The sequence below is a fragment of the Habropoda laboriosa genome, unplaced genomic scaffold (assembly GCF_001263275.1).
Source record: "Habropoda laboriosa isolate 0110345459 unplaced genomic scaffold, ASM126327v1 scaffold561, whole genome shotgun sequence".
Lineage (NCBI taxonomy): Eukaryota > Metazoa > Arthropoda > Insecta > Hymenoptera > Apidae > Habropoda > Habropoda laboriosa.
In genome coordinates, this window is record NW_017100686.1 from 374,945 (window position 1) to 393,209 (window position 18,265).

General features: G+C 34.6%; 4 protein-coding genes across 4 annotated transcripts in view; all 4 read left to right on the forward strand.

The window, feature by feature from the left end:
- The first annotated feature begins 3,744 nt into the window (after positions 1 to 3,744).
- On the forward strand, positions 3,745 to 4,608 carry LOC108576872 (histone deacetylase complex subunit SAP18). Its single transcript, XM_017939934.1, has 4 exons — positions 3,745 to 3,910; positions 4,016 to 4,122; positions 4,256 to 4,450; positions 4,521 to 4,608. The coding sequence occupies exons 1-4, from the start codon at positions 3,839 to 3,841 to the stop codon at positions 4,606 to 4,608; spliced, it is 462 nt and encodes a 153-aa protein (XP_017795423.1). The 5' UTR covers positions 3,745 to 3,838.
- Positions 4,609 to 5,365: 757 nt separating this feature from the next.
- On the forward strand, positions 5,366 to 7,029 carry LOC108576924 (outer dense fiber protein 3-like). Its single transcript, XM_017939999.1, has 4 exons — positions 5,366 to 5,411; positions 5,943 to 6,149; positions 6,409 to 6,613; positions 6,771 to 7,029. The coding sequence occupies exons 1-4, from the start codon at positions 5,366 to 5,368 to the stop codon at positions 7,027 to 7,029; spliced, it is 717 nt and encodes a 238-aa protein (XP_017795488.1).
- A 561-nt stretch (positions 7,030 to 7,590) lies between these two features.
- LOC108576873 (outer dense fiber protein 3-like) lies at positions 7,591 to 10,088 on the forward strand. Its single transcript, XM_017939935.1, has 4 exons — positions 7,591 to 7,666; positions 7,810 to 8,007; positions 9,465 to 9,619; positions 9,789 to 10,088. Exons 1-4 carry the CDS (start codon positions 7,591 to 7,593, stop codon positions 10,086 to 10,088), a joined length of 729 nt encoding a protein of 242 aa, XP_017795424.1.
- A 1,779-nt stretch (positions 10,089 to 11,867) lies between these two features.
- Positions 11,868 to 18,265, forward strand: part of LOC108576902 — a 15,903-nt gene continuing 9,505 nt past the window's right edge. The window contains exons 1-3 of the mRNA XM_017939975.1: positions 11,868 to 12,270; positions 15,201 to 15,416; positions 16,406 to 16,655. Coding sequence (XP_017795464.1) covers positions 12,086 to 12,270; positions 15,201 to 15,416; positions 16,406 to 16,655 — 651 coding nt within the window. The 5' untranslated portion in view covers positions 11,868 to 12,085. The remainder of the gene's footprint in view (positions 12,271 to 15,200; positions 15,417 to 16,405; positions 16,656 to 18,265) is intronic.

Here is an 18,265-nt window from a genome sequence, read left to right on the forward strand (position 1 = left end):
AATAATTAGTTATTAACAATTTTAGTACGTGATGTCGGGAACGATACCGCATACCGTCAACTATCTTTGCAGTTTTTCAATAATTTCATAGCTTTCTACTAAATTCTCGTGCAAATAACCATATGCGACTGAAAGGCAACACCTTCAGCTACATTCTTTTGTAAGTTTCATTAACATATTCGCTTTAGTTTAGGAGTTATTAATCATTATAGGGGACAGTCTCCTATCCGTCGTACTCGAGTATAGTCAACTGTTATAAACAATTGCGAATATCTATGAATCTATCTATGAATTTTGAACTTTTAGGATTGAAGAATGAAGGGTCGATCTTTAGAAACTTTCACATATAGTTTTTAATGATCTAAACCCTTTCAATAATTAGTTATTAACAATTTTAGTACGTGATGTCGGGAACGATACCGCATACCGTCAAGTATCTTTGCAGTTTTTCAATAATTTCGTAACTTTCTACTAAATTCTCGTACAAATAACCATACGCATCCGAAAGGCAACACCTTTAGCTACATTCTTTTGTAAGTTTCATTAACATATTCGGTTTAGTTTAGGAGTTATTAAACATTATATGAGAGTGTTCCCTATACATAGTATAAGAGTATAGTTAACTGTTTTCAACAATTGCTAATATCTAATAAACCACATAACTTAGAGCAACCAAACTCATTGCACAATATAGATAAAAGTCCATTCTACATTCTTCATGCCTTTAAGTCCACAATTAGTTACGTATATCGATAGAAATAACGAAAATATGTTACGCTTCAATGCGACGATTGTAATACTGACCCAAAGAATGTTAAATAACTATCAAAGTATAAGGAATATATTAATAAAAATTACAAAAGAATGTAGCTAAAGGTGTTTCCTTTCGTATGCGTATAGTTATTTCCATGCGAATTTAGCAGAAAGATATGAAATTATTGAAAAACCGCAAAGATACTTGACGGTATGCGGTATCGTTCCCGACATCACGTACTAAAATTGTTTATAACTAATTATTGAAAGGGTTTAGATCATTGAAAACTATATAGGAAAGTTACTAAAGGTTCACTCTTCATTCTTCAATCCTAAAAGTTCACAATTCATAGATAGATTCATAGATATTCGCAATTTTTTATAACAATTGACTACACTCGCGTACGACTGATAGGAGACTGTCCCCTATAATGATTAATAACTCCTAAACTAAAGCGAATATGTTAATGAAACTTACAAAAGAATGTAGCTGAAGGTGTTGCCTTTCAGTCGCATATGGTTATTTGCACGAGAATTTAGTAGAAAGCTATGAAATTATTGAAAAACTGCAAAGATAGTTGACGGTATGCGGTATCGTTCCCGACATCACGTACTGAAATTATTAATAACTAATTATTGAAGAGGTCTAGCGCACTAAAAACTATATGTGAAAGTTTCTGAAGACCCACTCTTCATTCTTCAATCCTAAAAGTTCACAATTTATAGATAGATTCATAGATATTCGCAATTTTTTATTACAGTTGACTACACTCGAGTACGACGAATAGGAGACTGTCCCCTATAATGTTTAATAACTCCTAAACTAAACCGAATATGTTAATGAAACTTACAAAAGAATGTAGCTAAAGGTGTTGCCTTTCGGATGCGTATAGTTATTTACATGCGAATTTAGCAGAAAGCTATGAAATTATTGAAAAACCGCAAAGATACTTGACGGTATGCGGTATCGTTCCCGACATCACGTACTAAAATTGTTAATAACTAATTATCGAAAGGGTTTAGAGCATTAAAAACTATATGGGAAAGTTGCTGAAGGTTCACTCTTCATTCTTCAATTCTAAAAGTTCACAGAATCATCGTAATTAATGAGTTATTAATGATTTTTCACGGACCGACTTGGTTTAGCCCGTGGTTGGTCGAGCTTGGGTGCCCTCAGCCAATAGGAAGCGTTCTCTCTCTGTCCTTGTCGCACACTAGTGCTTTCCTTGTCTGATACCTCTGTTTATATTCTGTTATCCTATTAACAAATCGTTACTTCGCGAAGCCAAACGCGAGATGGCGTTAGTCTCGTTCTCCACTTTTTTCCTGTCCTTGTCTATCCCTATTGCTTTCCTTGTCTAACACAGGGTACTGTTGCTATCCTTGTCTGCCGCTATTCCTTTCCTTGTCTAACACATGGTACTAATGCTATCCTTATCTACCCCTATTTCTTTCCTTGTCTAACACGCGGTACTGTTGCTATCCTTGTCTACCGCTATTCCTTTCCTTGTCTTACTCATGTAACATCGAGAGAATCGTCAGAAATGAAATATTAACAGGTTATTTGATTTTTAAAATAGAAATTTTTCATACTATTCGTTTTTAATAATAGTTATTGTAAATTAGAGCATAAATGCATCTAGTAAACAGTTTAAAATTGATACTTATGGTAAATAAGTAGAAATTATAAATAGGTGGAAGAAGTAAATAGACTGTAAAATGCTGTAAAACAGTACTGGTATATTGTAACCTTTTGTAATATACATTTTATACAATAATTTTACAATAAATAATTGATTTATTATCAAATAATTGCATTTCTTTGTTTTCCCTGATGTTTAAGTCTTTTCCTTGATTTCTCCGATGTCCTGGAAAGTCTACCTGTAATTCATACGAAAAGAACATTAATTTTTCTAATATTTAATAAAAGTTATAAACAATTTCTAGCTAATCTACCGAATACAGTGATTCATTCAATGAAATAGCAGTATATGAAGCTGTTTCATGAAGTTAAAGCATACAATAATTTTATTTAAGACTTACAACAATTATGAACAACCATCTAAATTGTTATTTAACAGGAAACATTACTTATTCTATAATTAAAGTATTTGAAAGTAAACCAGAAACTTTAGTTTATTATCTACACATTGGTAATGTTAAAGCAATTAAAACTTTTACTATAAGTATCAATTTATACTCTTACTACATGCATTTATGCTCTAATTTACAATAACTATTATTAAAAGCGAATAATACGAAGTACTCCATTTTTTAAAATCAACTAACATGATAATATTTCATTTTTGACGATTCTCTAGATGTTACATGAGTAAAACAAGGAAAGGTATAGGGTTATACAAGGATAGCAACAGTACCGTGTGTTAGCAATGAAAGGAATAGCGAAAAGGAATATAAACTAATTGTAAGTTAAGGATATCGTTAAGAACGCGTAATAATCGAAAAAATCGAAGAAATCTCAAAATTTAATCTAATGTATATATTATACATTTATTTAGAAGTATAGTTTATAAATATACCTTATTTGTAATTTCATAGTTATGTTTAGTTCTAATACCAACAAAAACTAATGTTGTTATCTTATTTTATGCCTAATTGGTAACGTTGGGAGCGACACGAAAATGGTACGGGGCTTCTCGGCCTCAGTGCCACGGACACAAAGTCCCATAAGATGTTAGGTCTATCATGTAACTCGTCTGTGGTTGGACAATGTAATTGACAGTAATTATCAACAAATCGATCCCGATTTTTAGCAGTGGACTATCGCGTTATTTCATTGCAATTCTTATCATTTAGTAGCGCTGTTACATTATTTAATATTGAATCGATAACGTCTGGTAATGGGGTTTGCGTAGCACCCGGACGGTACGACAAAAATTTACATTGAATGATAAATCTATCTTATATTTCGTCTGTGTTCTTTCTTCCGCTGCTTTTCAAATTTGCACGGAAATAACCTAACTAAAGTTGTGCGAATGAAAATGTCATCACAGTAGTTTTTCGTAATAATATATATATACAGTTGCTATTATTTTATTATTACATTTTCATAATAATTACAAATATGACATCAGCAATAGAATCTATGGTAGTAGATGAAAAACAATTACCAGAAAAGCCGATAGACAGAGAAAAAGTATGTAGTATAACTTCATATTACTAAAAAATTTACTTTATTTTTTGCATTAAGTAATTATTTTATACTTCTATGTAAATTGTTTGTGATGTTGATTATTTTTAGACATGTCCACTTTTACTACGAGTATTTTGCAATACAGGCCGACATCACAATATAATGGAATACAGTAGAGGAAACGTTCCTTCAAATGAATTACAAATATATACATGGTAATATTTTTTATTAGTATTCATGTATAAAAAAAACGACGTGTTTATTAATATTCTAAAACCTGTACAAAAAGTAAAAATATATATTTATAAGTGTCAAATTAACTATAATCTTTATTGACTTGATTCACAGGATGGATGCAACATTAAGGGAAATTACAGGATTAGTTAAAGAAGTAAATCCAGATGCTAGAAGTAAAGGCACATACTTTGACTTTTCACTAGTAACACCAGAACTTCGAAATTCTGGATACCGTATGCGTGAAATAGGTGTTACTTGTTCAGGACAAAAGGGTGCAGATGATAATAAAACACTTGCCCAAGCAAGGTATGTGTTTTTTATTAAATAAAGACAGTTTTAAAATAAATGGAATAATTTTATGTATTTATGTAATTAGGTTTACAATTGGTGATTATTTGGATATATCAATAACACCACCAAATCGACAACCAGCAATTAGACGTGGTACACTACGTCATTATTGATTCAAATAAAAATGATTTTATTCTTTGTAAGTTTTGTTACCAATTCACTAACTTTCTATTAATAAACAATGTGTAATAAAGAAGTTATTTTATTATGTGCTATGTCATAAATGAATAGACATATAGAATAGATTTGTATGAATATAAATCAATTAATTATTTATTACTACATTTATCACGCACTACTGATTATTTTAATACTTATACAATATTTAATGTGGCACCTAGTATCTTTTTGTTCAGGACATTTGGCTGTTCTCACATGTCACTTACCCTTTTTAGCAAAGTCAGTTAATTACGGGCGTCGATAGGTAAGTGCTTGCGTGGGCTATGTGTGGGCATAGAGTTCCGGCTTGCGACAGAATGTCGCGGGTTCGATTCTTCCTTGGGTCCTTCATTTTCATATGTTGTATATTCGTGTGAAGAAATGTATCGTTTACATACTGTAAGCTTAATAAATTATATTAATAAATTGTTCAAATATTTATCAATCCTCTTTTCCTACAAAATTTAATAAAAGAACGAATAATGTATTATAACAGTAAAATTTTCTACGAATTATAAATTTTATTTATAATGCTGGATAATGTTGTAAGATAATATATGAAAGAAAAATTTTTAGTTTTATTTCCGAGTATTTAACTATTTTAAATACTCTGAATATAGTTTTCACATTTTTATGCAGTTTCAAGCCATTAATGATTTTTATTTTTATTTTGTATTATGTTGTAACTTTATATATTCTTCGTTAGCGAAAATGGAGAATAAGAATAAATCAAAGTTGTTAAGTTGTATGATAAAAGGTAAGATTTCTCGAAATGTAGGACAGAAATATATGTATAAATTCAGCTTATATCAGTAAAATAAGAATTTTTTTATATCGACGCTATTTCCAGTAAATTAGTTTACATTAATAAATATTTTTCATACCGGTAACGGTAAAATGCATTTTATTTCTATTAGGAGGATTTAATAAAATTTTTTATATACATTAAACATTATACAAATTTTATTTTATATGTACAGATATATTGTATGTAAATATGAATAATATAAGGTGTTCATATTATCAGCTAGCATTTTTCTTATGAAGTATACAGAAAAAGAAATGTTACACTGCTCTTTTTAGGAACAGCACAATAGATTGAATATATTATTACCACTTACAAGAAAAAGATACGGTGATAAGACAAATTGTCCTGTACTGTTTTTCATTTAAAGTATTTCAAAAAATTGTTGCAATAATATACGATTTATATCTCTAAATTGCTGATGTATTTTCTACTGTCGTTTTAGTAAGCATGCATATAATATTAATGTAAGTATACGTATAGGTCCTGCTCCTGTATATAAATTACGGACATTAGTTGGATATGAAGGTCATTGTTTATCTCGAAGACCAGCCTATACAATGAGGCCTCGTACAGAAATTCGTGTACAAAGTATTGGACCTGGGCCGCGATATAATATTTCAAAACTATCAAATTATGGAGTGGACAGTCTTCCTGCATACACAATAGCTGGTCGTGCACCGTTTAAAGGTGGTGCATATTTATATCGATACATTTAAATAAACAGACAGTATAATTTATTAGTGTAATTTATAATTTGTAGTATAATTTATTTAAATAGCAACAGGAAGGAAAATTGTTTAAGACAAAAATTTCTAAGCAATTTAATTACAATACAATTATATTTAATTATCGCAAGTAGAAAGGGATTACTTATACGAATAGTTTCGTTCTAGATTGTCGAACTAAATCTTTATTCGTAAAAACGAATAATTCTTCTTCTTTTTAGTACGAGATTTAGGGCCAGGACCAGGAGCACATTATCCAGAACTGTGTCTACCCATGAATCACAATTATCGACCTCCTGCTTACAGTATTAAACCTAGGCTTAAAACAAAATGGGATGAGATTGGGCCTGGTCCAAATGCATACAATTTACCAACTTGTATAGGACCAAAAATTCCAGATAAAGTAGCTCAAGGTGCTTTTTCTATGTACGTGCATAAACTTACAATTTTATGTAAAATAATTACGTAAATTGTAAGCTTCTCTCATTTGAAGGCCCCAAAAATAACCAATCTTCGTGATTTTTTTTTAACAGAATAAGACACTGTAGGACTTAATATTTGACATACTGTGATTATGTTGCAGAGCTGGTATTCACGAACTTAGGCGAGAACATATTGGTCCTGGTCCAGCAGCTTACACAAATCTAAAAAGTGATCTAATAAAACGCAGTTCTCCAGCGTTTAGTTTGAAGTGGAAGACTGAAATCGCAAAAATAGATTTAGGTCCAGGACCAAGATATTATCCTGGATATAATACCGGAAGGCATCCACCTAAGTATTCATTTGGTACGAGACATAGCGAATGCGCAGGTTTACCTATCACTCACATGGACGAAGATTAATTGTTTCGTCAATTTTTGCAAAATTCTCTCGAATTTGTGAAAGTCAATTTTATATATATTTGTACAACTTGTTTTATGCATTTTAAATATACGTTTTTGTATATTTGGTATGTCGTTTAATTTAACGCATTCTCTGCCACGCAGCAGAAAAAAATATGGAAGTAGAACGATTGCAGTCGAAGTTTAACCCTTTGACTGTTGGCCACTCAGAAGTAAAGTAGTCGCTGTCTGCGGTCAAGTTATGGCATTTAATAGTCGCTACGTATAAAAGATGTTAATGAATTAATTTACCGCTAAAATTTGCTTTTCTGACCAGTCTTTTGTATTTTATATTTGTAAAATAGAGGATGTATAATATTAATTAATAATGTGATCGATTACTATTGAACGACTATAGGCGCCAATAGGAAAAGGTTAACACTATAACGTTAAGAGTTACAGGATTGAACGAAGCAAAAGATCACTCAATTGTTTCCGTATAAAATGGACTGGTTAATGTAATATCATCTAAATTTCATTTCACTTAAATTTCGGAAGAAATGTAAATTCTCCAGTACAAAAATGCCACCGAAACAAAACTCCCCGTCAAAAACTAAAACGGACAAAAAAATAGGAAGTTTAACATGCGGTATCAGAGGTAAACAATTAAATGTCACTTCGTTACATCGTATCTCGCTAATAAACTCAAAAAACATTAAATACAAATTATCTTTACACGGAGATGGCGGTAAATTTAATTCTACACAATGCATTCTTCAAAAAGTTTGTTTTTTCTTTCAGGTCCAGGGCCAAAGTATTTGCTTAAAACACTTGTAGGTTATAAAGAACATTGTACCTCGAAATATCGAAATCCAGCGTATACATTTGGCAAAAGGTTCGCTGATGGGCAACCATGTTTAGGACCAGGGCCAAAATATTTGCTACCAAATTGTCTCAGACGCGGTGGTTTTTCACTTGGATTGGCGGGAAAGACTTTTGGTACTATTACTATTTTTCCACTTTCATTGTGTAGAATGTGAAAAGTTAGGAACAACAATCAATGGAGAAATATTTGAAAAATTCAACCAATTACGATTCAATAATTCAACTCTCAGCGATTATGGTATTGAAATTTCAAACACCCCTTGACTTTCTAAATTGAAACGCATAAAATTGAGAAGACTAAAAACAGTCTTCTCAAAAATAACTTCATAAACGTGTTCACTATTTGCCAAATATTTCCATTTTTTATATGCAACTGTTCCCTATAAGTACAAAGATTGCTTGAAAGTCCGCCTCCGTTTCCGGTTCCTTCGAGAGTAAAAAAGTCGATCGGTATCTGTCGGTAACTACAATATTCTTGATTCCGGAGTGAGCAGGTCACAAGAGTAACAACATTATTGTGTCCTTTGTTAAAAAGAAAATCTGTTCTGAAAGGGTTAAAAGAGTTGAAACTTAGAAAAAGTAACTCCGCGATGATAAATTGCCCCTCGAGGTACATCAATTTCGTAAAGGAACCGACAATGATAAATTGCCGCTGGAGGTGTATCAATTTCGTAAAGCAACCCTTTTCTAACAATTCTAGTAGCTACTTGTGATAACAAAGCTACTGCGTCATCCGTGCAGCTGCCGGTGTTAACCATACACTGGGTCGTTCGTGAATACAGTAGTTGCAGAACCTTATCAGTACTTATCTATTCGTTTCGTGGCCGATCTGCTTGGCCTCGTAACACAGCTATTAACTCGTGAATATTCAAAACGTATCTACGAGAGTCTCGAGCTAATAATTTCACACACCTTTTTCATTGTTCGTGGAAAATAGGTGTACAATAATTTACCTGCGCGAAATCGTCGAAGGACCGGTGATAATCGATAAAAACTAACAGTAAACAGATACATCATGCAGTCCGTCGTTATATTTTTTTATTGCGGGTGTTTCCAAGTTGTTGCAATATTTTTTAACGACTTGCAGATTGAAGTATTGAAAAAGTTAAAGATTCAAATTATTTGGAAATTCTGTTATCTACCATTTTTACGGGAATATCGTCTCTTTATTACTCCTTAGCTGTATCCTGGTCCAAAACACTTTTCGCTCCTCTTGTTTCCATATTTATATCTGTGTCACTCCACCCTCTCTTCCTTAGATCTTCCTTTCTGCGAAACAGTCGCATGCAAATAGTTCTAAAGTGCTCGTCACGCTGTACAAGTCGCAGCAAACGCTGCTCATCAGTTTTTCACAAAAGGGATTCTACTTTAATTCCCTCCTCCAACCGCAACCGACACTACACAGTTTTCTCTACATTTTCTGCTCCTTCGAACTGTAATACACCCGACCACGGTGTTTTTTTCAGTTCTCACTGCGATCATAATTGTAACGTAAAATAGTGGAAATTATAGATTTTAAATAGTGTCCATTAAAAGTAACGAACTATATCAGGATTGTTTCTTTTTGCTAGATACTTCTTGCACTCCTGGCCCAAAATATTTGTTACCATCACCAAGAGCACCAGCTTTTACGATCAAATCCAGAACTAAACATAGAAATCTCTGTTTCACGCCAGGACCGTACAACGTAAAATTACCTATACCAGGACCAGCTTTTTATATGCAAGTATTAATTATATTACGCATTCATGTGTGCAACACGAGTGAAACAGTCAAAGAATGATAATTCTGGGAAGAAAAATTCAATGAAAAATTATCGCTGTTTAATATGTTCATTTCATGAATAGTGATGAAGAAGATGATCAGTATTCACCGAGTTTTTTTTTTTAAACTAGTCGCGTTATAAAGTTGTAATTAGAATTAGAAATAATCTTGGTGTATTTTATAGAGGACAACGATTAGCTGGTTTAAAATGTGCTGGCACACCAGGACCTCGTCTCTATAATGACGCACCAGTGAAATTAAGACCGCCGATGTATAGCCTAGCTGATCGACCCGATGAAAAAATACATTGCCGCTCTCCTGGACCTAAGTATGATCCGAAACCTATGAAACCACACCCTGTGTATTCTTTCGGAATCAAACACAGCGAGTGTGCGCCACCTTATATTGTTGAATGTGACGATCAATGTTGAATTATTGCCAGTCTTGCGGGAAACTTGTAACCACTTAAATATACGAAAAGTACATACACACTATTCTGAACTTATATATTAGCGTGGACCAAAATCCATGAACTTGGTTACCTGTGTTAGGAATTTTGTAACTCGTGATTTTTGTCATAATAGAAAGGATAGCGCAATATAGAAGATCAAAGAAAATAATTAAATAAAATAAAAAATTTTCAATAAAAACTTTCAAAGAAACCTGCAACATAAGAGATGAGTATAAAATACAAGCATAAGTTTGTAGAGATACCTAAGGGAGAGAGACAATAGGGGTGAAGAGAGAGAAGATGAGGAAAGAATAAGAATTCGCGCTTTGATGAAGTAAGAGATGAAGTTCCTGTCGTGAAGATCAGTTTGTCTGATGAGAAAGTTGAGTGATTTGCACTGAGAGCACTCACGTTGAACTCGAGCTTTTTAAATGGAAGGGTAACATAAGTAGGCAAAATACCGAGCGCCTCCCAGCCTCCCCACTGACACGTACTTAACAAAGTCTAGGCACTGGGAATCCCCCAGTTGGCGCCGACGAAACTGCCGGAGGTAAGGGCCAATCGCGACACTTCGATACCTAGAAATCCTCGAAGACCAAGTTTTGGAGAATTTGTGCATTTTCGAGTAACGTGTCCTGGTTCACACTCGTTTTACTGCATTCGACCTGTATTGCCCTCGATTGCACTGTTTAACACTATAACGCTCACATTTTTCTCAATTGATGCGCCAAAAATGATTGGAAAATATGTTGAAACTGAATAAATGTATTCTATAGTTACACAAGCATAAAATGCGGTGTGCTAATAAATTTTGCGTTCAAATACAATTTGAATTACGAATTAGTAAGGTTTTTATTATTCGGACACTTTCTGAAATACATTCTGCTCGTCGCTGTATCAGGCTTCTATTTTGAGAGAGCAACTCTATTTTGCAAGCGTAAAAAAAGACAAAAGATTCGCTTGAGAACTTTCCACGGGACAATAGAAGCTAAAGTGACGAGCATCGATCAATTCAGCCCCCAACGAATTGTAAGTATCTTTGACACGAAGCCTGGTTTTAATAAAATGAAGCAAGCGCGCTCCATTTATTTGTTGAAACGAGATTTATCTAATCTTACAAGTCTGTTTACGTCGTTTCTCGTCGATCCTTTAATGAAAACGTTCACAGAGGAACAGTTTACGTCTATTCGAGTTGTTAATTTTTTAAATGTACGATAATCGCGAGAAACGCAAGAAAATCGAAAATGGTCATGGAGGCTAGAACGAACGATCACCTTTCACCGAGTTATCGCTGTTTCGAGGGAGCTTTGAAGACGAGTCGGCGCATGTGCGAGTTACATGCATCTAGTGAAGCTAGAACGACGCGCGACAATCGTGCTAGCTTCAGTTTTCAGCACAGCTTCCTCGGGACGAAGCAAACGTCGCGTGCCGTAGTCTACACAGAAACAGCGTGAGACCGTCTCTTTTTTCCTGTTCCGTCAGCTAATGAATGTTTTATGCTCTTGTTGCGTCCACTGACGAACAGTGTTTCCTTGAAAAGAATAAGTGAAACGTTTCATCAAAATTGCTCTTAATCCACGTGTAGAAATGAAGCTTCGTTTTCGATAATTAAACAACTTCTTTAACATTCGTCCGAAAGACAATTAAACTTAAAAGACACATATTGAATATCCTGTTACGTGATTACCCGAAGAATATTTCTCTCGATTCGTTTCGACGTTTACGTGAGAATATTCGTCGACGAGATTTTCAAATTTAATTAAATACAAACATGTTGATGTCCTTATTTCTCTTTCCTTCACGCAATCCACGTACAGGTAGTTCGAAAAGTTCCGAAGGTGGTGTGAATTGTGAATTATCACGAGGCAGTGAATTGCGTTCTAAATGAAGAGCATCGAAGTGAATGTTTTGGAAAAATTGAAACGAGCGAAACCGTTACACAGTTAAAGCACTCGATTGTCGTATTCGGGATACTATATGGCAACATCAACCGTACCGGAACATCATGAAACCGTAAAGAAACATTTCTTTCTGGATCAGATTTCCATGCACACCAGCAACCCAACCAACAGTTTCTGCAAAAAATTCCAAGATTTTTTCACCGCTCTCAACGAAGACTCGGACGACCTGGCCAACATGCTGGAAGATAAATTGATTCCCAGGTAAATAAACTAAGTATTTTCAAATATTAATATCGATCATCTACTGGTAACTTTAGTTCAATCTTATCTCCAATCTTACGTGACTTGTAATAAACAATAAGCAAAGTGTAGGCTATATACACGCAACAGATCGATTTGTGAAAGATATATGTAACGGAAAAATTACAAGTAAACAGTTGAATTTTGTAAAAAAAATATTTGTAATATATATTCCTTATTTTTTGTTTTCTACGAATAATACACGTACATGTCTACAGGGAGTCTGAATTTCTCATTATATTCTATAGGGTATAAGTAAGAAAAGAAATGTTACATAAACATATGTTTCAAGCTTTGTTAAAAATACGAAATACGAGGGGAATGGTAACTATGATACAAGACGAGGATAGTCACTGGCAGACGTTACATTCAACACCTTGAACGACCTCAAAACGTAAACACAGCTCGCATAAACAAGCTAGATGTACTAATCTGTTCCTTTTATACCCATAAAACACAGACAAAATTTGATCGAAAAGTAACTGAGGCACTCTGTATAATACATTGATTTCGTTATTACATCTGTTTAACGAAGGTATAATAAATATAGATGGACAATCTTTAAAGAGGTTATATAACACACGAGTTCGGAAATTAATGAAATTTATAATCTCCTAATTTATGAAATGTTTCTAAACTCCACTTGAATTACCTTTTATATCACACTTCGTATTACGTACACAGCGTTGAAATGAAATATTTCATTTAATTATGCACTGACTCAAGGATAGTTTTATTTTCTAAAAATATGTATCTGAAATTGTTTTCCCTGTACGCTATTTCGAGGCATTTTAGTATCCGACCGATTGTTCCCGGTGAAAATGTAAATAAAGTATTCGCAAACAGTGCAGAAATGATTTATTTGACGGGGAGCATCAGAATTTGACCGCGCAGTTACATATGTACGTGTATATATCTCGTATTTCGTCTGCCGTGTTTCGTTCCCTTTTCACGTCTGAATTCGTCCAAGTGCTGAAAATACACGTGCAAAGACGGTGTTTCATACGGGACGATACCGAAGCCCCTATTTCGTGCAGAAGACTTTTAGATACAGGGTTACACTGTAAAGCAATTTCATGTCAACTCGATACTCGACAGCTAGATTAATCTTGAGGTTTCGAGCGGAACAGAATGGAGTTATGGCGCGCGCTGTTTGTCACGAGATACTAATTTTCATTGATCAACTTCGCTAATAATCTCGATTAATATTTCATATATCTATGTGTATGAATACATTTCGCTGTGGCTTTGTAAACGGACGTTTCAATGTCACAGCATTATTTTCCATAGCGAAGGGAGTAAGATTATTTAGTAACCATTTGGTCCATTAATTTTCAGAATTACTCACTTCTCTTATTGTATCGCGATGTTCCATATTATTCGTTAGATGTTAGATAGGCTTAGATTTACTTCGAACTGTTGATAACTGGAAAATGAAGCTGAATTCGCAAGTTTTTTATTCTTATCTTCTGCTTTACTTTTTGTTGTGCGGAATCGCCTCTTCAAATTTCTCCCACCTGTTGCCGTACACCTTGTATACATATATTGTAAGTATGTACTGCGATGGTCTACGCGTGAGCACTTCGGAATTGTCCAATCCTTGGATCTAACACTTTTCTCAAACTCGCAGATGCAAGTTTTCACACTATCGCACAAGTATACTATTTAGTTGAGGGGATTGTATGGCGATAAAATAAGTTCATCGATTGTACAAGGACTGCAATTTCTTAAATTATGAAAATGGTGTAAGTCCATTTATGATCCCCAAGAAAATATGGTTTTAATTTAATTCTCATAAAAATCATTTGTACAATGAATTTACATATATTTAAATTCGTAGAAACTTTAGGAAACTTAGTAGAATTTATCAGTATTTTTGAATCGACTGAAATGCAAACATTTGAAAAATAGACTTACACCACTTTCGTAATAAACGATCCATATGACTTATGGTCTCAGGTTGGATGACTAAAAACAAGAGTACAACGATTTAAGCTAATTTAAATTTTAGACGAGTACTATATAAGAAAGTTGTAGAAATCAGCAATAAGTCAGAGGGATGGACTTTAGAATTTAAACTAACAATAGAGAAACGAAGATAAAGTCAGGTTAGGTTAGGAGCGAGTCAAAGATAACAATGTTTAGGAAGGTTTAATACACGGTCACGGCTAATTTTGACTTAAAGACGCAGCAGGAAGGCTGCAGGCACTCGAAGATTCTAATCATGCGAAGTTCAATAGCGAACGTGGTAGCTACTCGGTGAAATTTGCATTTCCGCGGGAAAAAACACACCGCATGATTTAGCGCCAAATTTCACTCCCGCCTAAATATCTCGAGCTTCCTGAAGAGAAGAACCTTGAAATTCGAATTTTTATATACACTCGAGTCTCTTTTTTTTTTGCGGTAGATTTGCTCCGCAGAAGAAAAATCGCAGAAAAAAAGACAGTTTACAAAAGTGTATCGAGTATTATGGAAATTATTTTAGATACAAGTGTTTAATTTCAATGGAGTTATGTTTTTGTCCTAAATTCGTGCCGAAAGAGAAATATTTTAATGAAAATTCAAGGAATAATGGTCTTATCAAAAAAGAAAAAAAGAAATAGGAAAAAGTTGTGGAATGAGATATCTAAATTATAAAATTCGACACGAACTTATGGGATGACCTAATATAATTGCCGATAAAACATTTGAATCTACTATCTAAGAGAAATGTTAGCTCGATAAAAATTCTGGCTAGTAAGCTCTATCCTCCTCCTTTCACGAAAAAAAAATCGCTTGCAATCTGAATTGCACCCCAACACTTGACCTGGCTCTTGTTAAAATAGCTCGATCCGGTGACGAAAATAAATTAGCAATTAAGGCTTTTTGCTAAGTCATCGCGGTCCTTTCAGAAAGCAGCAGGAGACTTCGGAATATGACTCAAAGAGTAGACGATGGAGTAAGAGGGCCTTTCAGAGGCGAAGCAGCGAGATCGAAGTTCGCCTGCATCGCACCTCTTTGACAGGATTCCAAGGACATTCGAGCGTTGATAGCCAAAAATCGCCAACTCCTTCCAGACGACGCAGCTCCAGCATAGCGGTTGCCAGGCCAACTCCAGACTTGCACAGGTATATAACGATGTGATTGAAAATCGTCAATTTTACATATTTATCGTTGTAATTTTGCAAACAGCGCACTGTGAAAAAAGTTTTTACTTATTTAATTGCGACACTTTCGGGAATCCCGACACTTTTCAGAATCCCGTCTCTCCCGGGAATCCCGACATTTTCGGAAAACTCGAAATTTTCGGGAACCCGTCCCGATCCCGGAAAAAATTTCCATCCCAACTCGACCCAATATTTTCAGGTTCCCTACTGTACAGTAATATCTCTCACTTATCCTGCTGTCCTGGAGTTAATATCGAAAAGACGAAGGATCGTGCAAAGAAAGCAAGAGAAGGGAAAATGAGAAAAGTGAAGAGGCTGAAGAGTTGTTCGCGTGCTCGTAAATTTTAAATTGTCGGTTGTCCTGTGTACGATACTGTTCTTCATTGAATAACATGCAGAAGTGGTTCGTCGAAATAATTGAATTTATTCTGGCTTTTTATTCGATCGTATAATATTTCGATTCAATCGTAGATTTTAATTTAACCCTTTGTAACGCCGTGTGACTTAGAAGTGACTATTTTATGTCAAATGACTGTAGTAAATTTACTATAATTATTCTAACTTTAAATAATATAAGAACGCAGTTCTTTTATCGTGGGAGAAATGGGGACTGGGTAGGGTGACTCGTCGGTAGCTTTTCCAAGTCAAGCTGCATTCCTCGCGACTAATGTTAAGATGGGTGACCGCCCCAACGGTTAGAAAAAAAAAATTTCTATATGTCATTATTTATTTCTACATGTAGGGGGGGAGGGTCTAATATGTAATAATATATAAGTAATTAAGAATAAATGTATTTAAGTATAATAATATAGACAAATATCGTCTATCCAAATATGATATAAATATCTCGTTCTACCCCAACTGAACGTTTCAGTTCCAGGGCGATTCTTACCTTTCCCTGTACGAACTATAGGAATAATTTATAGGAGATTCTTTCCTCAAAACAATAGGTTTCTGCAAGCAGAAGCCGGCCCATGGGGTCATTTAACGCCTTCATTGAAGAGTCCTACGAAAACACCAGCGATAAGCCCTTTGACAGTTTCCTCCTCGTCTCATTTGAATCCACGGACGAGTCCAGGTGGTCCAAGTCCGACCAGTCCAGCTGGATCAGTCAGCGGTTCAACGTTTACCGCCCGGATGCCTGGGCCAAGGCAATATCGTGGAAGGACTAGTAGCATGCCAGCAGTTCCACGGCACAGAGTAAGTGCTTATTGTCTATGTTAGTGCTATGCAAATCCAGGAGTTTCAATCTGCATCATCAATGAAATTGCCACGATAGCCAAAGAAGCAGCCATAGCTAAAAAGCTTCTCTACGATCGAGGAAGCTCACAGCTATGGTTTCCCTGATTAAGAACGTAGGTATTCTGCGCAGAAAAAAAAACAATTAGATGCGCAAGCAGGCGCATGAGAAGAGCACCATTGCTGGGCAGCATTGATTTACATGCATCGGTTCAATGACCTTTAATTTACCGCCGATTCTGTTAGGTATATCTCGTATAAAAGCGTCATTCTTGATAATATTTTCAGGCAGTTTATTCGACGTTTAATCACAATCTACTACTACTACTGCTTGTAAGAAAAAGAAAAAAGAAAAAGAGACGATACTGAAGCTTTGGAATTTGAATTTAGGAAATTTTACAATGTTAATAAATCAAATTATTTTCTAATAATTTTCTAATATTATTATAATTGTTTCAAAACCACCGAGTTCCTATCGCGATGGTATTTACAAGCTTCCAGAAAAATGGCAAAAGGATAAATCGATAATAATGGAAATTATTTCGATTTATGATCTGTTTTCATTATTTTTAAATAAAACTTTGATTATACCCAAAAAAAAAAATCGGAAAAAATTCATTTCTACACCTAATATTTACGAACAGCAATATACTTATGTATCTTCGTGCATTCGTCATCTCTAAGCTTAAAACAACTTTTTCTGCTGGAAGAAAATGAACAAATTGAATGTAACTTTTACACAGAGATTACTAATATATTTGCCGTAATATATAGATTTCATCCTGTCAAATTTATTACTAATTTTACATTTAGCGTGATATTAATAACTTCGCCATCGTTACAATTCTAACAGACGACAGAGAGAGAGAGTGTGTGTGTGTGATCTCTCGACAAATTCGGAATATACTATTTTAATATGAACGTAATAGACGTTGTTTAAAATCAAGACAGTGAGAATTACGTACGTGAGAAAGAAGTGAAAAGAAAATACCAGACGTGAAAGAGTATTATTACAAAAAAAAAAGAATCCATCGGAACGTTCACATTGGTCGAACGTTTTACGCCTCGATCTCAATGGCTAGGCCAACTTTATGACCTCCTCTCGTCACATTAGCGCAGTCGATGTTGAAGGATAAGCTCAGCGTGATATTCTCGTCGAGTTTCTGTTGCAGACCCATGCCCAGCTGAAGATCGGTGTTGAATTTACAACGGAACGTTGATCTTTCGTCGATATTGCATCTTGCACCCGCACCCAGCGTGTAGTAGCCTTCAATCCCGCCGTTTTTCGCTAGAATACCATCGACTGCCGCGTCCCAATCCGAGTTTACTTGAAAAATGATACAAACATCTTTTACTCGATCTCGTTTTTTACATTCTACGTGATGTGTAAGAAGAATGCAGGAAAAGACAATTATTGTAACATATGTGCCCCTTGAAATCAGGCAACTTTTGCTTCATACATCGAGTAGAGTTACGAGCAATTTCGAATCACCCCATATATACAGGCTTCCTATTATTTTATCTGACACGGTTTCCCAATTAACGAGAATTCTGCTTCTCGTATAAGCAAT